The 22,983-nt window shown below is 36.3% G+C and overlaps 1 protein-coding gene across 2 annotated transcripts; it reads left to right on the top strand.

Annotated features, from left to right (window-relative positions):
- Positions 1–1,243: 1,243 nt before the first annotated feature.
- On the top strand, positions 1,244–22,299 carry AFM (afamin; the record flags this gene model as incomplete). Of its 2 annotated transcripts, none has more annotated exons than XM_081224838.1 (15): positions 1,244–1,328; positions 3,476–3,524; positions 3,824–3,956; positions 5,782–5,993; positions 6,795–6,927; positions 7,529–7,626; positions 8,411–8,540; positions 10,872–11,086; positions 14,157–14,289; positions 16,641–16,738; positions 17,673–17,805; positions 18,543–18,766; positions 19,577–19,709; positions 21,140–21,201; positions 21,895–22,299. In XM_081224838.1, 14 exons carry the CDS (start codon positions 1,244–1,246, stop codon positions 21,173–21,175), a joined length of 1,812 nt encoding a protein of 603 aa, XP_081080964.1. In that variant the 3' UTR covers positions 21,176–21,201; positions 21,895–22,299. The 2 variants fall into 2 exon arrangements, with proteins under 2 accessions (XP_081080964.1, XP_081080965.1); XM_081224839.1 differs by having other exon boundaries at positions 14,178–14,289.
- Positions 22,300–22,983: the final 684 nt, after the last annotated feature.

Below are 22,983 nucleotides of genomic sequence, written 5' to 3' on the forward strand. Positions count from 1 at the left end.
TACTGCTGTTTACTTATCCATCTGTAAAGATGTCTTTTCCCCTTGGTAATTAATAAGTAATCTATGGAGTTATACTTTGAAACTGTAAATATGTCATTGCCTGATAATTTCTCACCAGTGACTTTAGCATCCATTTATGATACTGGCTTAAATCAGTTTTTACTATGAGAGTTACAAATGATTATTGACATTTATCAGTTGGCATTCTTATATAGAGAAGAGCTTTTCCTTCCTCGACTTTTATTTTAATTTAGTATTGGTATAGATTCATGAATTCTTTTTTCCCCTAAATTTAATGAGTTATAATGCATTCTTGTCATTATTTACTTTACTGTCAAATTGTCCCATTGGTTTCTATCTTCTTTTGATATGTTTTTGAAAATTTCCTTAGTTTCTGGCATGGTGTTCTCAGCTTATTTTATAATTTTTATGGATCAGCCCTGGAGTTATTCATTTCTTTAAGAAGCTCAGGATTCTTATAGTAGAGAAGAGTGTTTAAAACCTAAGGTGTGGACATAAAATGTGCTCCAAGGACACCAAATAGCTACTTGGTTGCTACTGCTTTCAGGTCCTTTTAGTAGACATAATTAAGAAATAGATTTCTTCTTTTATATAATGTACTAAAAATATTTCCATATTTAGAATCATGTTCTTAATATAGATTCCCATAATTTGAGTGTTGGTTGAAATAACATGAACATTTTAGTGTATTGATTCTTATTATAAACTTGTTTCTCAGAAGTTTTGATTTTGTGTGTACTTGTTTTGCTATATGTTTACCAGAATTAGATCTTAATTTTTTTCTTTTTTCTAATTCTATCAAATATATAAAAATTATATATTTTAAATTTAACTTCCTTTGATTATCAGCAAAATTTAGCAGCTTTCTAGTTATGTTTATCTTTGGTGAATTATTTATTCTTGCCCTTTCTCTTTTAGCATTTGCAATATTTCAAGATTTTTTTCTTTTTTTGGTTGTCTATTTGGCTAGACATTGTGCATACTTAACCTGTGGACTTTTTTTCTAACTCAATAGATTTTTCCAGTGAAACACTGAGATAATTTTTTCCTAGTTAATAATTAGCAAAAAATTCTGCAGAGTGATCAAATAAAAATCAAATATGAGGTATATGAGAAATAGGTTAAACAAGTTACTTTTTTACTAATAGTGTCAAAGAATAATATAAAAACTTGATTTTCCTCAGTCACGTTAGTTTCTTTTGTGAATGTGATTTCTTAAAAAATGAAACAGTTAAAACTTACAGGTTTTCTTTTCTTTTTCTTTTTGACTGAATCCTTAACCCTGCCCACAAAGCCTCAAGATGTAGGTAAGAAATTTACTTGTATATCACCTAAGGAATGACTAAGTTGGGATAATTTCTATTTTTTAATTTTGTTTTCTTTCAATTTAATTTTTCACTTGCTTTTTTCTCCCTCTCCCTAGTTTACATATACTGATCAGATATCGTGAACTAACCTTCCCAGATATTGTATTTTGGTGATCATATTACACTATCTATAGACAGAGACAGTTATCACACCCAGCAAATGGTCACTGGCCTTATGGTAGTATAGGAAATGTTGCTGAGAGATATAATTTGGATTTGAAAATATTAGTATTTCTTGCAGATGTGTATAGTGTATGGTAACAGTGGAACATTAGATATGAGTTAAGATTTTTCTGGAACCTTTGGTTGTTCAATGTATATCCCAACTAGGTGGTAAACACCATAAAAGTATGCAGGACCTTTCTTCTTCCAACTGTACAGTTTGTAAATCTCCCCAAGCCTGTACATTCCCCATGCCTGGCTGATGCAGTGTCAGCCTGGAGAAAAAGGTGACTTTTATATTTCTTCTGCTCAAAGGTGGAATATTTTGAATTTCATCTGTTCAGAGGTGTCTTTTTGTAATCCCTCTTGTCTGAAAGGAGCATACTTTTGTACCTTGCACCAAGGTGCTGTAAGTGTTGCCATGGCCCTGAAGACGTGGATTGTGTCTTAATTTGGTACCCCCTACAGTGTCTGCTAGTGAGCCCAGTCACCGGGCTTGAAGAAGGGTAGTCATTCCTGAGTTTTCCTTATCCTTTGCCCCTGTAACAACTTATTAAAAAATCCTGTTGATTTTTGTCTCCAATATCTTTTGCATTCATGTTTTCCTTTGCACTTCCACTACTCCTACCAAAATTCATGTCTTGCTGATTTCTCAGTAGGATAATTGTAAAAGTCTCCTAATGGGCTTCTTGCCTTTTTCCACCCCATCCATTCATTCTTCCATCCATCTATTTGACAAATAGTCTTCATCAGTTTCTATTTGCCAGGCACTGTGGGAGATCCCAGCATATCAGACATACCACTACCTGCCTGGTATTTCTTAGTATATAGAAATGATGATATTATTATTCTATATAAACATTTTCAGTGGCTCTTCATGGCTTCCAGTTGGAGCCCAAACTCCTCAGCTTTATATGAAAGATCTACATAATCTGGACCCAGTTTCTTTCTATCTTAGGTTCCATTATTCTTCTTTATGACCCACTTTTTCATCAGAGTGGATTAATTGACTTTCCCCAAAGACATCCCAGGATTTCTTACCTTTGTGCTTTTACTCACATCATTCTCTCCACATAGAAATATGAGTTTCCTTATTTCTCAGCTAGCTGAAATCTTGTACATTTTTTTTCAGACTCAACTCATATGCACCTCCTCCTATATTCCTTTTCTGGTTCCTCACCCAGAGATCATAAAACATTCCTGTCATATACTTACCCACATTACTTTAGAATGTCATATAGATTCTACATTGTATTATAGTCATGTTCATGAGTCACCTGCACTATGAAAGTATTTAAGAACCCAAGGTCCAGGGGGAGATTTAGTCATCATTGATTGCCTCATAGTATCCAGCACAATACTTTGCAAAAGTAAGGACTCCATGAAAATAGTCTATGTGAACAAATATAAATGTGCTCTGAGAAGTATATGCTCACTGGGAGGGAATCAGTGATTTTAGACTAGTTCAGAGATCACTTAAATACCTGTGTCTGACTAGCACTACAATCTGTACTACTACCAGCAAGCTCTGGTATTTCTTGTTGGGCAGAGTTGTAGCATTATATCACTTAACAATGAACCCACATACTACTTTTCTAGTCATACATGACACTTAGTGGGGAAATGGTGCTTGTATTTGACATTTGTGGCTGGGGAGCCATCAATAGTAAATCTAAAGTCTGGTCAGTGTGAGATTAATTCAAGTCAATTCAACTTAATGAATATTTTTTGAGCACGTAATCAACTGTGATTAAGATCTAATATTTGGTTCATATGATGTCTCTTCTTCATGTTAAATATGCCAAAATTATTTTCTACCATCAGTTATCTACTTTATACTTTATATATTTATCACATATAGTTATTTACTGGGAAAATGTTAAAATACCAGGATATATAATAACCTAAATATCTTTGCTTTTCAGATGATGTCAATATCACCCAGAAATTTATAGAGGATAATATTGGATATATGTGAGTTTCTCTAAACTCATTTTGATGATGATGGTGTTTACTATAAGCTTATCTGGTAATATTAATGCTTCTCAAAAGTAATGTAAATAAATATAAACCATATCAAAAAATAAATACAGTGTTAATCATAAAATTCAGATGAGGCAATTTTATTGTCAAGAAGTTGTAAAACTTATAGCCTTCACACTTTGATAATTTCCTGAGGTTAGTCTGCAAGTGGGTGTTCCTATGAGTTTTTGGTTGGACATAAATCGAAATTCTGCAGGTCATCATTGTGTACTCTGTGTGGACTGTTGCAGCACCACCATTGCATTTGCTCAATATATTCAGGAGGCATCCTTTGAAGAAGTAGAAATGTTGGTAAAAGCCATGACAGAATACAGAGATAAATGCTTGGCTGACATGACACTCCCAGAGTGTTCAAAATTAGCTGTAAGTAAATTGTTTGCATTTCCTAAACAAACAAGCTTATTTGTCAACACTGAGAGAATTTTTGCCTTGGAAATATAAAAAGAGAGATGCTATATGGCCCTCATTTTTATTTTTTAATTAAAAAACTTTTTTTAAAAAAACAACAGAAATTTATTCTCTTACAATTCTGGAGGCCAGATGCCTAAAATAAAGGTGTTGTAGGGTGCGCTCCCTGCAGAGGCTCTAGGGAAGAATCTCTTGAATGCTTTTCTCTTAACTTCTTGTGGTAACCAGCAATCCTTGGCATTCTTTGACTTATAATTACCTCGCTCCAATCTCTGCCTCTGTCATCACATGGCCATCTTCTCTCTGAGTCTCTTCTCCTCACCTTATAAGGACAGCAGTCACATTGGATAAGACCCTCTCAATAACTTGGTTCCATCTGCTGAGACCCTATTTCCAAATAAGGTCCCATACACAGGTATGGGGATTAGGAATTGAACATAACTTTTTGGGGGACATTTTTCAACCCACAACAATGAGTATCTGGCTAGTCTCATTACAAAATTCCAATAACGAATTCTTCCTCCGCCTGAATGAATTTGGACCTTGAAGCCAACTTGGGAATAAGGAAGAGTTAGTTCCATGTACCAACATAGTGGCCAAAAGCTTATGTCTCCAGAAGGACACTAAAAGAGCTAAAATGTACAGGGGCCTGAGGAGTGCTATTTTCTGCCATCTCTACTAAATCGCCACTCAAATGTGGTTTTGGGGCAGGATGAGAGTCTCTGTTCAAAATATGTACTTTAATTTTATCTATAACCCAGAGAAACAATTAATATAGGAACTGCTCATAGCAGAAATCATGGTGAGGGAGGTGAGTGCAGATCTTAGATTTCTAAAAGCATCATCTCTCGGTGTCAGGAAGGAGAAATCTGGGCCCATCATTTTTTTTTTAATTTTCATTTTTAAAATTAATTAATTAATTAATTAATTTGACTGTGTTGGGTCTTCGTTGCTGCCCGTGGCCTTTCTCTAGTTGCTGTGAGTGGGGGCTACTCTTCATTGCGGTGCTCAGGCTTCTCATTGCGGTGGCTTCTCTTGTTGCAGAGCATGGGCTCTAGGCACGTGGGCTTCAGTAGTTGTGGCACACGGACTTAGTTGCTCCGTGGCATGTGGGATCTTCCCAGACCAGGGATGGAACCTTAACCACTGTGCCACCAGGGAAGTCCCTGGGCCCCTCATTTTTATTTTGCCTGACTTTAGTATTTAGGGTAAGGCACTTTCCTAGGAGATGCAATTCTGTGTAATGATGCACAGGAGGACTTGGTTATGAGCTTGCAGTCCACGCCGTAAGTATACAGGCAGGAAGACAGACAATAGCCTGGCAAAGTGCATGGAAGTAGAGGTACCTTCCTTACCTGCCTCTCTCAATATGTACTCTGCTGTCACACTCCCTTTTCTTGGCCTCCTCCCAATAGAGTCACCATCTGCATCTCTAGAAAACTATTACTAAATATTACCACTAAATACTTCACCAACACATTACACTCTGACCATGTCACCTTGGAAGAGAAGGAAAAAAGCCATTATGTAAGAGAAATGTAAGCAGTAGAGAAATAGGAAGAGGTTGAAGAGCCTCAGGATAGGATAGAGAAAACTTCCCAAAGTGTGGGATGGTTGTCAAGGGTGTGGGTAAAGATGCTCTGCTGGTAATATTGGGAAAATTTGGGAATCTCTTTCGCAAACGGTGACACTCACCACTCATTGTCTCCATTGTATCATCTCAGATGGTTGAAAAATGTCACAATGAATAAAAAATGTCTTTTACTTTTCTGTTGTCCAGAATGATGTTTTATTGGAAAATATATGTACTATGGAGGGACTGCCACAAAAGCATAATTTTTCACACTGCTGCCATAAGGCTGACTTTGAAAGAAAACATTGTTTTCTCCATAATAAGAAAGCTGATGTAGGATTTTTGCCTCCTCTCCCTACTCTGGATCCTGAAGAGAAATGCCAGACTTATAAAAATAACAGAGAATCTTTTCTAAACAAGTAAGTTTAATTTTAGTAGAAAAATGATTTAATTGAAGAATTATTCTTAGGCTAAATCCAGTATCTCTTCCAAAGGAACATAGCTGGGTTTCTTGATCATTTAGTTCATTCAACATGCATTTGTGTGTCAGATTCTGTGGTCATTGCTGAGGAGATGAACAAGATATGAAACCTGATTTCAAGATCCTTTCATTGTGCTGTGTATTTTCTAATGGGGTGAGCCCCAGAACTGAAGGGTGTGCATGGCACCAAAGTTCTACTGGAGGAAATAATATAGTCTCTCAATGGAGAGTTATAGCTTTTACTAAGGGTAAACATTACATCAATGGATGTTTAGCAAAAATCTGTTTTCAGTAGTGTAGTAGTTGTAGAAGCAGAGACTTTTTCTGGAAAGCTTAAACCACAAAGCTTGTTTGAACATAATTGATTATGATCTCCGAATCTTGGATGGAGTGTGTATAGGTAGCTGTTCTTTGAACCTGAAAAGAAGAGATGTTGACCATCTGGCATGATAGCAGAAGAAAAAGAATAGCCAGAGCCCTGTGTTCATGATTAGAATGGAAATCATCATTCTTCTTTGGGAGTTGGCAACTTCAGTGATACAACTTTTATTGGAGACTTGATAACGCTGCCTTCCATTGAAGATTTCAGTAATGGGATATCCTTCTTCCTCTCACCTTTACTTTCACAACTTGTTCTTCTTGTCCTTTTAAATCTTCTCTTTTCCTTCCCTTGTTTACCATTCCTTCATTACCTTCCTGGTTTTTCCTTTCCCTCCTTCCTTCCTTTTTTCTTTTATAGTTATATCTACGAAGTTTCCAGGAGGAACCCCTTTGTTTTTGCCCCTACACTTCTTACTGCTGCCACTCGTTTTGAGGAGATGACTAAAACATGTTGTGAAGAACAAGAAAAAGCTAACTGCTTTCGAACAAAGGTGGGTATTACATTTGTTTTCTTAAAAGGACAAGGATTCATCCCAAACTGTAGATCTTTACTTAAAATTAAATTATAGCGAAAGAGTTGTTTACCATTTAAAAACCATTCTCCTGCCACTTTCAGTGGTTTTTCAACCCATTGGCCACCTGCTACTGATCTAAATTTCTTATTACTTGAGACCCTTGAAAGACAATTGCCCATTTCTGCGGTCTCTCTTCTGGCTTTGTCTTTCTTGTGAATTGGAAGGAAATGCTAGTGAGTAAATAACCAGGGTAAAAATGACATTTTATCTTCTATCTTGGACAAGTCCTCTTTTGACTACCCATAAAACTGAATCACCCTGATAGAGATGGACAAGCTCACAGCACTCTTCACCACTCATCTTCCCATCAAGTATAATTCAGTCATTGGGAAGACTGGCCCTACCTTTATAATAAGCCACAAATTTATATTTTGATATGTACATTTCCTGAGATAAAAACCTCAAAATTTTCTGTTTCTGAGCAAAGTTTGGAATTGTTTGGTTGACATGTGGTTAAGAAATAAGAGAATAGTGGGATTTTGCTCTTGCTTCAACAGAATTTCTCTTTATCCTTCAGGCAGAAACTTTCATACAATATTTAAAAGCATTATCTTCTTATCAAAAAAATGTCTGTGGGGCACTTATGAAATTTGGACCGCAAATCTTAAAATCTATGTGAGTTTTATAATGAGTATTTTGTTTCTACTTGTATTTTCTTGTCTAAGTCCCATTTTTCTTAAATCATTGATGAATTTTTATTTATACTCTTCCTAGTTCCTCAAGGGTTTTGAGGTGGGCCTCAGTCTGGGTGGATTACTCAGACCAGGACATTAGGTCCGGATGAGAGAAGACCTGCAAGGTGGGGAGACCCCAGAGAGAAAAAGGACTACTTCTGAGTTAGTTTTTGGTTAGTTGGGAATCTGAGTGGGTCTAAGAGTTCTGAACCTGAGTTTTAAAACCTTCACGTGCTTTAGACATGACTTATCCATCCATCTTTGACTTTAATGACTAGGAGACTACCCTCTAGGGATAAATTTTATTTTACATGCTTACCCTAACCAACTAGCAATGATGCTAGTGCAATGTTTTGTGAAAAATTCTGAGATTTCAAATAGATCAGCAGGAAAGGATTCTGTGACGAATACCTTATGCCAGCCATGGGCTCACAACAGGAAATGGTGGTCCTTAAAAGAAGTGTTTTGCTATAACAATTATGGAAGAGGGCACATCTCTCAGGCCCCTTTTTTCCCAGTCCTGATCTAGGACTCAAAATATCAACCTAGGATTTTCAAAATGATCATGTGGGCCATGCAATGTATAAACATTGGTAAAACCATCAGTGAAAAAAACAAGGGTACCACATGCTTACTGCAGCTATTTGTACTGTATTAGCAAAGAGCTCCCTCTTGCCTTACTTGCTGTTCAAGTTGTTTTAGTGGTTTATCAATTCTATTTCCAGAAACATTGCTGTACTTAGTCAAAAATTCCCCAAGATTGAATTTAAGGAACTTATCTCCCTCCTAGAAGATGTTTCTTCCAAATATGATGGATGCTGTGAAGGGGATGTTGTGCAGTGCATCCATGGCAGGGTAAATATTCTATAAAACCAGGTAAAAATGGTGATTTTGGGGGGTGGCTATTTTTTATTTTGAAGTTGCCTTAATGTGTGGCTACTCACCACAATAAAATCAGAATGTTGATAAATTGGTTGGGATTAACAGATAACACTACTATATATAGACTAGATAAACAACAAGGACCTCCTGTATAGAACAGGGAACTATATTCAATATCTTGTAATAGCCTATAATGGAAAAGAATATGAAAAAAGAATATATATATATATATTCTTTTATATACATATATATTCAGTTATATATATAACTGAATCACTTTGCTGTACACCTGAAACTAATACAACATTGTAAATCACCTATACTTCAACAGAAAATAAATTGTTAAATAATAACATAAAATAAATAAAATAAAAAATAAAATGTTAACAAATAAGACCAAAAAATCTTTGGAACTTTTTATACATGGGATTGTTTTTAGATTACTCAGCAGATTCTATTTTATATGACTAAATGCACATGACATAAACTCCAGGAATTTAGAATTTGTGGACGTTAATTTAGGCCAGACTAAAGTTTTCTTTAATATTGCAAATACTCTTTAGCTATATTAGAAATTAACAGTAAGGCTCAGAAAATGATTCATCTTTATGTTTTTAAGAGCTGCTTTCTCTGAGTTTCTTCAGGCTACTTAGGAACAGTCTTTCCAGATAACTAAATATGTTAATTTAAAATAACTCTTACTCTAGTCTTTAAAGTGATTCTCTAATGACATATACTGGTAAATATATTGTTGACCTAGTTGAAGTTGTTCATGCATACGAAGGTAACACAATTTCATAAAAATATTCCAACTTCTTAGTTGAAATTAGGCTTTTCTTAGTGACTGTTAATTAGTCTTACTGTTTTAAATTCACAAGGAAACATCATGTTAGACAACTTGAATTTTAGAATATGAAGATATGTACATTTTATTTCAAGTAGTGGACAGTAGATATCACCAAGAATTGTTTTGTCCTTAACTGTATTTCAATGAAAAGCAATCTCACTTGTTATTTACTTTTGTTTGTTTGTTTATGGAGATGTTGGTTTTATAATATTAAATTTAATGTACTGAAAGGATATAATTGAAGATTTTCCCCTGAAGTTTGGAGCTGAGACTAAGGGATCATATTATATTCTTAATATCCTTTTCTTTGATGGTTTTATGTAGAAATAAGAGGAATAGAATTGTAATTTATTCAAAATAGAAATTAATTCTCAGACAATAAGAGATGCGTTGCCTAGAACAATGATAGCCTTAGGGGAAATGTATATATGTTTGCAAAGACGGGCTCCCTTGTTCTAAGCGGTTTGCTGGAAACATGGTGCCAGCCTCCTTTCCATTTCTCACCTCAGCCTAGAGCTTCATCTCATTCTTTATCCTCAGTGTTCCCCAGAAGAAGATTCCAGGCTGGGGAACAGCTTGAGCAAAGTCAGAGAGTCTGGAATAGCCTGGTGCTTTGACAGAACTCAATGTAGTTCATGGGATGCTAGGACAGAGAGTAGGAGGAATGTACAGTCTAATTCTGGAGCGTCTGGAGAGAGGACTAGAGGCTAGACTAGCTTTTAAAAAATTATCCAACTAATGTGTAACCAAGATAACTTCACCTTCTCCCTTATTCCCATAACTTTATATGGAGGTCAGAATTGGGTAAGGAGAGTAGGGAGAGGGGAGAGAGTAGGGTTTACTATTTTGTACATTATTTGATAATTTGAACAGCTTCAAATTAATAATGTCTATAGGAAAATGACAACAATGAGCAGAATATCTCCTTATGTTTGTGAAGCCTTCATCTGGTAGTTGCTGTAGTGGTTCATTTGTTTACCATTCTTTCATTCACTTATCAAATATTTCTTGAGTTTCTACTATATACCTGGTGATATGGTTTCAGGCCATAAGAGAAGAAATCTAGGATTATAGATATTACAGTAACATGTCTTTGGTGGCCCTCATTAAAGTACAGATGAACTCTCATGGGAAAGAAACAGCATTTAGAATTTAAAATGCTGATACACCAGTGGAGTAGGGGTAAAGTATTTAAAAGATTAATACTTAACAATGAATGTAAACTTATGAGTCTATTTTTCATAATTATATCATCTAAAATCCTGAGAAATAAAGCTTGCCTTAATATGAAATTTCATTGTATTAAATCAATACAAAATTTAATTATCTATCAAATTGGCTGATGAAACAAGTCCAGATGTTATGCACATGGTTGATTTTTCATTGATTTTTGAAGGAAAATCCAGCCCTGAAGATATTGTGAAAATAAAGTCATTTCCCATTCTTATTTGATACAGAGCAAGGTTATGAGCCATATTTGTTCAAAACAAGATTCCATCTCCAGCAAAATCAAAGAGTGCTGTGAAAAGAAAATACCAGAGCGCGGCGAGTGCATAATTTACTCAAATAAAGATGATAGACCAAACAACTTACCCCTAAGAGAAGCAAAGTTTACTGAAAGCGAAAATGTGTGTGAGGAACGAGATGCTGACCAAGAGAACTTCATGGCTGAGTAACATAACTCTATATTGACATTTATCAGGAAAACAGAAACTTTGGATTTGACCTATTTTGGCTAACTTGGGTGGAAGGAATAGGGATCATTTAAATCACATAAGTATTGGGTCTCACCTAATTTTAAGAGTCATGGCTATCGATTATAGTCTTTTTACATGATTTTAAGAAAATGCAACTGTGTTATGATGTGATGGCTAACATTTATTGAGTACTTGATATGTGCCAGACAATGGGCTAAGTACTTTATATGGATTATTTATTTTAATTCTCATACAGTCATGCAAAATAAGTGTGATTTCTCCCAATTTTCAGATGAGCAAACAGAGGTACAGAGAAGTGAAGTAACTTGTTCAAGTTTCACAGCTAAAATATGGCAGAGTAGGGATTAGATCCCAGGAGGTCTGGCCTGAGAAGTTGCAGGTTTACCTTCCATGCTCTGCCCTACCCTACCATCCCTCCCCCTACAGAGCTGCCCAGCTGTTCAGGGGAAGACTAGTTGACTTGGAGCCAAAAGGACTAGATGTGAGTCCTGGTTGAGTCAGTGGGACAAAAGTTAACCTCTCTGTATTTTAGGTAATCATATATAAAATTCATATAAGAATATTTGTTCATTCCAAATATTTTGGTAATAAAATATAATCCAGGGACTTTACTAGGTTAGACAGGGTTCTTATCCCCAGTAAGCTTTCATCAATAAGAAGTGTGATGTGAGAAGAGATAGCCTCATAAATAAATGAGTGCAAGAAATGCTCTTTAATTTCTGATAGCACTAGATGATAGGTAATGTGGAGACAGGGGAGGAAGTCCCTGGGGACCCTGGAAAGTCTTGATGGGAAGGAGGTACTGGAAGAAATTTTAGTAATCTGGACAGAAGGAGTAGAGCACGGATAGAAGTGTAAAACTTCTTGGTGTATATGTGGTTGTGAATAGGGTTTCTGCAGTGAGAAAGGAGGGTAGTGAGAGGTAGATAGGTCAGATCATACAGGCATGTTAAGTAACGAGGTGCCACTGAAGGGTTTTCACTGAAGAATAAGGAAGGACAAAATCACTTTTGTTTTTTAGAAACTTCATCTGGAATGAATCCCAGTTTGGGGCTTAGGTGGTTGGTAAGTAGTTTTCAGACTCAATGAGATGGGAAGTATGGGGGAATGTTTTGTGGGAAAGAGAATATGTTTGAATCTGACCACCTTGACTTTGAGGTGCCTGTGAGGTAATTAATTGGGAATGTCATGAGATAATTTAATATATGAACCTGGAATTCTGGAAGGAGGTCTGGATTGAAGATACAAGTTATTGAATACTTACCAAATTTTCAGTGCTTCTTATCTATTAACCAATTTAATTTTCAGAATGACCTTCTGAGGTTAGAACACTTTTATTATCCTCATTTTACAGGCCAGGAAACTGAGGCACAGAGGTTAAGTAACTTGCTACAAAATCACACAACTAATATGTGGTGGAGCCAGGATTCAAATGTAACCAGTGTGGCTTCAAACTCCTGCTCTTATAACCACTGTGCTCTATTGCTTCTCATGAGTCATGGATGCTAAGTCAAATTAATCTAAATGATAGATGCAATGCGTTTCACTTGTACCTGACATATGCTTGCTAAATGGAAGCAATTTTCATCCTCGTCCTCATCATCTCCATCAACATCACTATGACAACTAAAATAAGGTTTGAAGCCTGGGGAGAAATGATACAGCAGCAATGAACATGCTGAGACAGAAATGTTTCAGGTGCAGTTTTTCTGGTTGCAAACATTTGATGCAAGACCTCAGTGGATCTGTCAGGCTAGGGTCGGCTCCCAGAGGTTTTTTTTGCAATATTTTGGTGGTGTGTTTTTAGGTGTAATTTTATTCCTGGAGAAAGGTCCATGGCTTACATGAGATATTAAGGGGATCACTTGATTCTCTGAAGGTTAAACACCACTGCTTTAGGATATGGGAATGTATCCCACAAATGGGATTGAGAAGGCAGGTGGGGAAGCAGGAGAGATGATGTCAGAAAAACCAAGATTAAGCAAGAGGAAAAGGTTGCAAAACAAAAAGAGATTAAAAAAAGTCCCTTGGACTTGGAGAACCCTTGTGAGGTATTGCTCTCTCAAAACATAGATCATTTTTACTTAATTTGAATGAATAGAGAAGGTACTTTTATGAAGAATATGGTAAACAGCACAGTCGAGGTAGTTGAAGAAAACACCTCTCTTTTGAGCAGAGAGTCAGCTTGGTTTAAACAAGAATGAAGTAGGCATCCTATGGGACCTAGGTTCAAATTTTATACTTCCATTAAGAGCCAGGTGCTTAACTGGTCTGAGACTTAGTTTCCTCAGCTATAAAATAGTACTTATCTTGAGGGTTAAGTGAAGTTAAATGAGAAAGTGTTTTATAAAGGGTAGGAAGCCTATCTTGGTCTCCTATGCACAAAGCTTGATCCAGTGCCTCGCACCTACTAAGGGCTTAATAAGTGTTAGCCTCTTCTCTCTCCCTTTCTTCCTTTCTCCCCAAATCACACCCACATATACTTCACCGAGGCCAAGGAAACCTTCACCAATGACTTAGGGTGGCAGGAGTGATTATTCCCATATTTGACAAGTGACAGGATGAAGGAATGAGCAAAGGCTGCTCCACAATCTCTCCCCAAGTTGGCACCGGGAGTGGGGAGAAATCCATATTCCCACCACCTCAAGATGGAGGTCTGAATGCATTTTCCAACAGAATTATGCTCGATATGTATTTTCTAAAGTATTGGTGGCATGATCTACTATTTCTGATGCTTGATGGGTTAAATCATTCTAACAATGAATGCTAAATACCTTTAATCATTCTATCCCTCCAAGTAAAAGGATCGTTAGTTTAAAACATAATATGGAAGAGAACCTTTGTAAAATGATCTCCTGTTGTCAAAATGTCCTCTTAAATCATTCCCTGACCAAACCAGAGGAGGAACTTAGCATTTGAAGACAGACTCAGTATTAGAAGATCTCTCTAGAGTAAAAGATAGCAGGATTTGGTGTTTTGCTCTTTCTCGAAGTTCTAATATACAAAATATTTTACACATCATAGGTTTCTTTATCAATACTCAAGGAGACATCCAGAACTGTCCACACCAGAGTTGTTAAGAATTGCTGGAGTGTATGAGGATCTCCTGAGAGAATGCTGCAACACGAAAAACCCTCCAGACTGTTACAGACATGCGGTAAGTTCCATCCTAGTAGGCTCAGAGAATTAAATAAACAAAATAAAACAACAAACATTTAAAAACTATCAAAGTTTCACTCTGGTTCAGAGGGTAGAAAATGTGATTGACAAATCTGAGTCTACCTTAAATTCAGTGTAAGTTGATCATGGGGAAGACCAACGTCATCGGTTTGGGTTACTCATAATGTTTTGAACTACAAATCCTGTGTGTTGATCCAAAAAATTCTTCCCGTTAAACATTTATATTTTTATTTATGTACTCTGTAGTTTCTTGGGCCAATTCAATTTTTTGTTATAGTAAAAATAATAAATGATTATTAAAGATGATTAGGAAAGTATCAAAATTTACAAAGAAAAAAAGAAAAATGTTCTGATTCTGTCACCAAGAAATAGCTATAATTAACATTTTTTCATCTTTTCTAGGCATATATGATATATTTATATGTGTGTTTAAAAATAAGATTGGAATAATACTTTCTTAAGAAATTTTTGGATCTGTTTTTATTTATTGGCATAAAAAACATTTTATGTTATTAAACAGACTTTAAAAAATGTATTTATTTTACATGATGGTATTCCATCATAATAATTGATTTAAATGCTCTCATACTGTATGTTTGACATTTTGGACACTTATTTAGCTTTTTAAAAATTTTATTTATAAGTGACCCTAAGTATCTCATTCCATTCATCTTTATTAATATTTATGGTTATTTTTTTTTTTTTTTTTTTTTTTTTCTTTTTGTGGTATGCGGGCCTCTCACTGTTGTGGCCTCTCCCGTTGCGGAGCACAGGCTCCGGACGCGCAGGCCCAGCGGCCACGGCTCACGGGCCCAGCCGCTCCGCGGCATATGGGATCCTCCCAGACCGGGGCACGAACCCGTATCCCCTGCATCGGCAGGCGGACTCTCAACCACTGCGCCACCAGGGAGGCCCTATGGTTATTTTTTTAGACAGATTATCAGAAGGAAAATTATTAGGTCAAATTATATAGACTTTAAAATAAAAAATATTTGATACAAATGGCCAGGTTACTATCTAGAAAGTTATTACCAGCATACAATCCTATAACAGTGCTTGAAAATGCTCATTTTACTTCCACCTTCAACAACATTGCACATAGAAATTAACTTTGCTAAATAGTGAGCATGTTTTAAAATTTTAATTAATTTTTTAATGAAGTTAAATTTTTCCCATATGATTTTAGCTACTGTAGTTATAAATTTCCTGTGAACAATTTGTTCACATCTTTTACCCATTTTCCTGTTGAAATTAGCATTTTAAAATATCAGTTCATATGCACTTTTTGTGTATTAAAGAAATTAATTATTTGTCACTCTTGATTTGTTTCTCATTCATTTGATAAGTGTTGCTTTTGGCTTTACTTAAAAAATTACCTCCACTTGCCAAAAATGCCAGTTTACACCCATTCATATTTGAGCAAGAAGTAAGAAGACTTAAGTTTTATCCAGCTCTACCGCTGTTCCAAACAAGGAGGTCTGTTCCTGATCCTTAAATGAATCTTAGTGCTAGAAAATTCCTTTTATTATATGGAGACACAATTCGTCCCACAGCATTCATCCACTGGTGTGTAGTTTTCTCTCTAGTGGTCACTTAGTAGATATCCAATTTTATGCCACGTGAGACAGAGTTTGTCAAATATTTGAAGACAGTTATTGGAGGTTTTAAGTTCCAATTCTAAGTGATGAAAAAGAAGATATAAAAAAGATACACGTGATTAAAAATGTTCTGTAGCAATACTTACTCACTGGGTGATTCTAGGCAAGCCACTTGACTTCATAGGTCCAGATAACTTCTCTGGCCACTTCAAAGTGAGAATCAATATGATCATTGTCTGGGAATTCCCTGGCGGTTCAGTGGTTAGGACTTGGGTTTCCACTGCAGAGAACACAGGTTCGATCCCTGATCGGGGGACTAAGATCCCACATGCCGTGATGCAGCCAAAATAAATAACTAAATAAATATATATATACATAAAAAAATAAACAGCTTGTCACTTTTTTCTAAAAAAAATATGATCATTGTCAACATCAGATTTGAATTTCACTTTGCAGACTGGAAAGCTCTATAAGGTAATTATACCTCTACAAGGTAATGATAATGAAAAATTTGAGCTTTCAAATTTAGCAAAAGCCTTATCTATAACTATAACTTAAAAAATTCAAATTCTTACATATATAAAAACTACCCTCAATTTAATGAGTAGTGTATGATAATTAGAGTTTGAAAATGCTATATAAATTAAAAAAGCAATTAGACAAGTTGACTTGAAGCTTATGATTAAATTTTAGATAAAATGTTCATAAACATGATTGTTCGTATTTTCAGGAAAAAAAATTCAATGAGACAACTGAGAAAAGCCTCAAGATAGTACAGCGAGAATGTGCACATTTTCAGATTTTGGGGAAGGATGACTTGAAATACCAGTAAGTTGTTTGCACAAGTAGGTTAACAATGGTGACCAGGATAAAATAAAGAGTGCCACAAAGTGTCAAAATCTTAGTTCAGTCTTTTAGTTATGACAAGTTCATAAACTCTGGGAAAGAATAAAAACACAAAAGTCAAGATGGCACATTGAGCTGTCATATTAAGCCATTACCAGAAATGAGGCTAGAAATGGGTTTTACCCCATTTCAGGGGTGTGGGGTGGGATGGAGAAAACTTCAGGTTGTTATAATTTCCCAAGGAAGAATTATTTAAGGAAATAATTCTTATTGAGTAAAAAAAATAATTCTGGATATACTTAACACTTTAATATTCATTTTTAAGTATTCTTGTGAGCATTCATGAATAATATGAAGTTTGTTCTGAATTTTCTTAATTAATTACCATGCTAATGTATTGCGTGTTGAAACCAAACATCTTCAAGTCACAACAAAACACAATTTAAAAAATATATTTTCACTATTTCTGCAATTGGGCTGTTATCTGAGAACTCAGCCCATTAAATATCTTTGTTTCCTCCATCTCAGATTATCCTTTTCCAACATGTATCTATTAAATTTTCCCTTTGAAATATTTATTAACTGCTCAAGGGATTTCAGGCAGGATTTTACATACTAGCTAAGATATTTTCTACCAAGGAGCTCCTATACTCACAGGCGAAGAAGGATGGGCAAATCTGAGAGTTTCTGAATTATCTTGAAGTTAGAAGGAAATCGAAATACAGTGATCTAGGAGGCACGTGCAGGAAAACAGGGAGTGAAGAGACTATTCTCTACCACTTTATGAGAGAGCTGAGGTTCATGTTGTCCTTATGTTGGTTGTCCCTAGCCTGGCAGGGTTGGGACTTCAGGGGGCTAGACAAGGGAAAATGGGTACCTGCTTTTGTTCAGAACAAACAGACAAATGTTCTTTCAGCTACCTCATCAATCTCACAAAGCTAGTCCCCCAGCTCTCCACTGAAGAACTGACCTTTCTTGGCAAGGAAATGGTGACAGCTTTGACCACCTGCTGTACACTGAGTGAAGAGTTTGCCTGCGTTGATAATTTGGTGAGCCTGGCCCATGTGCCTGACTATTCCTAAAAGAAAAAAAAAAAAGGATGTTTTTGCACCCATTGATTTATAGTGATTATCAGTCTTCCTCTCTTCATTGTTTTCAAGATTGTTAAGCAAGGAAGGTCAAGTTTTATTTTTGGCTTACTGTGTCAAAATCCTGAGAAGCAAAAGAGAAGTCTTAAATATTTGCTTGGGGTTCTCCAAATCATCTTTATTACTTCTTATTTATATTAGAAGCAATTTATTAGAGCAAACCACTTGGAATCATAGAATTATTTCAGAATGATAGAGAAAACTTCATAATCTTAAGTAACGGGATAAATTCTCTCTCTTGTCCCACTAGGTCAGTAAGAGAATTGCTATTTCCAGCCCAGTTCGGGTTGGGTGCACCTTTTTAGGTCTGGGTGGACAGTAAGTGGGGGACATCCCAGAAGGGGACTAAATCTAAGGGCCACAGTGTCCTGATGCTATTTTCAGTTGGCTGTTTGCAGCTCTCTGCTCAAAATCACAAATTTGTATATATGTTAACAAGAATTAATCTCTAGACATTTAAATTGCTATGGCTTGCATTTTTGTTATAAGGCCATTTAGGACCCCAACCTCTACTTTTCTTTGCACGTTGTTGCATGTTACAAATGCATGGGTTTTTCTAAGTTGACAGTGATACTAGCACAAACTAACAATTCATCTAGCTGTATTTCAAAACTCCATTGCAACTTTCATTGGTATAGGTGGACTTAGTTCTTGGAGAGTTATGTGGAATAAATGAAAATCGAAGTATCAACCCTGCTGTGGACCAATGTTGTAAAACAAGCTTTGCCTTCAGAAGGTCCTGCTTTGAGGACTTGGAAGCCGATAAGACATATGTGCCTCCATCTACCTCTCAAGATTTATTTACCTTTCACATAGACTTGTGTCAGGCTCATAATGAGGAGCTCCAGAGAAAGAAAGACAGGTACAGACATTCTCTACTGTTCACCTTTTTCTACAGCCAGAAGACATAGCATATATTAATGAGAAGGTTTATTGTAATGGATATGTGATTTTTGGTGTTATAATCCTGTTCTTTCTGTCAAACTGTCCAGTCTTCCCAATTGTAGGTTAAAACCTAGCTAGTCTTTTCCTTTGCTAGAGCCTTAGAGTGTCCAAAAGACTGTGATTTGAAAAGGTGGGTAACAGTAGCCATAAAAAAGTTCCTAGAAGGGTCATAATGAATCAGATTTTCTTGAGAGAATGTCATAGATGTTTGCTCTGAGAATCTCTCTTAATGTTTGAAGATAAGAGAGGCCTAAGAGGAACAGGAATTTTGCTTTTGTTTTCTCAGGCAATGCTATAAATGCCAAGGAATCAGATCTTTTTTTTTTTTTTGGATTAAGCAGTGTCTGTATCAAGTGGAGTGGAAACAGAATTCAGTTATTGAGGAAGGGGGAATAGGTGTTGTTTTGGACATGAATTTTCTAGAGACATCAAACGTAGTCACATATTCTACAGTATTGTGCATGTTGAAGACTTACTACATGTTCCCATATTTTATACAATTTTGTCCATGATTATGTAACTCTCCAAAGATTGTTATAACGGAATCCATCCCATGTGTTTAACAGGAAAGTTTCAGGACATCCTTTCAAAAGTGGAATATTTTAACTTTTTACATTCACCCAAATGGAGATTCCTAAGACATATGATTCTATAACTAGCTTTTTGGAGAAGAGCGCTGCAGAAAGAAATCGTTAACTTAATTCTGTTTGACATCACTGGGTCACAGGTTTCTTGTCAACTTAGTGAAACTGAAGCCTGAACTTACAGGGGTGGAGCTGCGGTCATTGCTGGTGGATTTCACGAATGTGGTGAAGAAGTGCTGCCAGGCCCAGGGGCCTGAAGCCTGCTTCAAGGAAGAGGTACTTCCAGCTCTTTTCCCCCTGAAATCCAACTGGTATTCCTGGTCAAACAAAAGAAACCAGAACTCCCCTTAGGACCCCGCTTCCTCCCTGCAATGTCTCCCAGGCTGAGGCCCAAGAGCACAATCGCTACACAATTAAATATGCAGACGTCTGACAGAGTTTTGGCATCATCTCCTTGGTGACGACATGCTGTAAGAAAAGGTGTCAGGAAATCATAGGTTCTATGCTAGCAGTCTTGGTCATGTCACTTAATCTGAACCGCGGTTCATCTTCTTTAAATGAGGACTCACAGGCACACACACACACAACACACACACACAGAGCTTTCATTCTGGTTGAGAGCCCTCTGTTTTTCTGAGTGAGTTCTTAATCTGGGAATCATTTTTGGCACAAACTACTAGTTTTTTGAAAAACATGCTTGATTTCATTAGAGGGTATTAGTAACATTTAGCATTTATCCAGGTGAGTGTATGCATTGAGACCACATAAAAGAAGAGATGAATTCCCTGGCAGTTTGTAAAAGGCTGGGGTGTCTGTTTCCAAGATCACCAGAAGAAATTGTTCATTGTCTCCTGTACAACACTGGAGTGGTTTAACTTTTCTTTACAAAACTTTACAATATGCTTCTCTAAATTCAAATAATAATGTCCTAAATTCTTCTTTCCATTTTTTTTATTGGAGTAGAACTGCTGCACAATATTATATGTTACAGGTCTGTAATATAGTAAGTCACAATTTTTAAAGGTTATGCTCCATTTATAGTTATTATAGAATACTGATGATATTCCCCATGTTGTATAATATATCCTTATAGATTATTTTATACTTAATAGTTTGTACTTCTTAATCCCCTACCCCTATATTACCCCTCCCCCCTTCCCTCTCCCCACAGGTAACCACTAGTTTGTTCTCTATATCTGCGAGTCTGCTTCTTTTCTGTTATATTCACCAGTTTGTTGTTTTTTTAGATTTCACATATGCGTATATCATACAGTATTTGTCTTTGTCTGACTTATTTCACTAAGCATAATGCCTTCCAAGTCCATTCTTATTGTTGCAAACGGCAAAATTTCATTCTTTTTTTTAATCTCTGAGTAGCATTTTATTGTATATACAGGCCACATCTTCTTTATCCATTCATCTGTTGATGGACACTTAGGTTGCTTCCATATCTTGGCAATTGTAAATAATGCTGATATGAATGAACATTGGGGTGCATGTATCTTTTCAAATTAGTGGGTTTTTTTTTTTGGACACATATCCAGGAATAGCATCACTGGGTTGTATGGTAGTTCTATTTTCAGTTTTTGGAAACCCTCATACACTGTTGGCGGGAATGTAAGTTGGTGCAGCCACAGTGGAAAACAGTATGGAGGTTTCTCAAAAGTCTTCCTATGTGTTTTTATTTCTTTTTTTTTCTCTCTTAGGGTCCAAAATTGTCAGCCAAAAGTCAGGTTGCTTGAAAAACATCAAGTAAAATTCACCAAAGGTAATAACTTGTATCTCAATCAAAGGCTAAATGTATTGGTTACTTATTTGGTCGTTTTGGCTTTTCCCTTCTCATGCTTCAGTGTCAATTTCTGGCTCATCCCCCATGCCTTACACCTAACAGACCCCAGTACTGGTCCTGTAATGTTTCTCTGAGTATCATTCACTCCTTATGGGATGGCACAGCTGCATTTGTGCTAGCACACTCTTACTGTCCCAGCAGTTTTCTTAATACCTAAAGGTATCCACTCTTCTACACTTCCGCTACTACAGTCAGATGTCTGGACCAGGAAGGAAAGGCAACCAAATCTATGAATTTTGACAGGGAGAGCAGGGGGTTGGGATGGGCAGACAGGCCTCAGTCAAGCTGTTCTAAGAGTCTCTTGCTTCAGTATTTACATAAAAGAAAAGTGATATGTTAGGGATTTCAAAAATGTGTATAAAGGATCTCTTCTTCCCTGCAGTTTGTGTAAGATGAATTCACAAACTTTAGGAACAAAATGTTGAGTAGATATAGCAAGGATGTTCAGTGTCCAGGAAGAGAGACCTGGACCTCCACAGGGAGTAGGTTTGGATCTATGAAAAGCAAAACATAGTTACCACTAACAGTTTTTTTGATATACATGACTTTCCATCACTCAAGTTATAACATTTCATATTCTTTTGCTGCACAAGATACTATTTTTCTTTCCAGGTTTCAGAGAAAAAAGAGGAAGACCAACATACCTGCTTCCTATCTGTCCTGTGGTGAATTTCATTTTCTGAGAAGAACACAGTAAAAAGATTCTTCTGTAATCATTATCTGAGATCATGTTATTGCAGCAAGCAATAAACAACAACAATATAAAGTTATTTCTCAAAGACTAATTGTCATGTGTCAACTTGTTAACAAAATTAAACAATCAAGAGTCATTCATTCTATCAGGATCTTTGGCTCATTGGCTAAATCTACTGCTTTATGGAAGACAGGACTCTGAAATAGCAATTGTGAGGGCAGAATCCTCACAGATTCTGTTCTTGATGTTACTGGGAAGAAAATGGGGAGTTGTGGGCATGCACCATGACCTCTACTACTACTACTACTACTACTATTACTACTACTACTGTTATTACTAGCTGGGATTGAATGTTTTCAATGTAAAAACATTGTCATAGATACTTCTAATGCATTACCTCATTTAACTGCAACAACTCTATGAACTAAACCTTTTTTATTCCCATTTTACAGATAGGGAACCTGAGGCTTGGGGATATAAACAAATCTGTTCAATGTCATATGGCTAGTAATTGCCAGAACCAAGGTTTGAATTTGAGCCCTCTAATTTCAGAAGAATATTCTTAGCCACTGTATACACTGCCTGTGTATGGCCGTGTTGTGGGTGTCTTATAAAATCTGTTATTTGGAGAAGGGGAAAAGTGCCCAAGGCATCTGTGACAGTGATTCTTTTCTCCCCACATCCCCACTCCACACCAAAATTGCTATTATGCTGGAGCTGTAAGCTTGGCAGTGACGTCTAAGGAGAGGGAGTGGTAGGAACTGGGAAGCCAGGAAATGAAGGTTGGTCATGGGATCATGGCTTGATGATCCTGGCTGTTCTCTGAACTTTCAAGGTTTTTAGTATTTCAGTGTCTGAAATGAAAGATTATGACCATCAAAGAGATAATACATGAAAATATTCAGAGTTCTTTTGGTTTAACATTTAGAGCATAGTGTTTAGGATTCTTATTCATTTATCAGCAAATATTTATTAGATCCTACTGTGTGTCAGACATTGTGGATGCA

This window comes from Mesoplodon bidens (assembly GCF_964165515.1).
Source record: "Mesoplodon bidens genome assembly, chromosome: 1".
Taxonomy (NCBI): Eukaryota; Metazoa; Chordata; class Mammalia; order Artiodactyla; family Ziphiidae; genus Mesoplodon; species Mesoplodon bidens.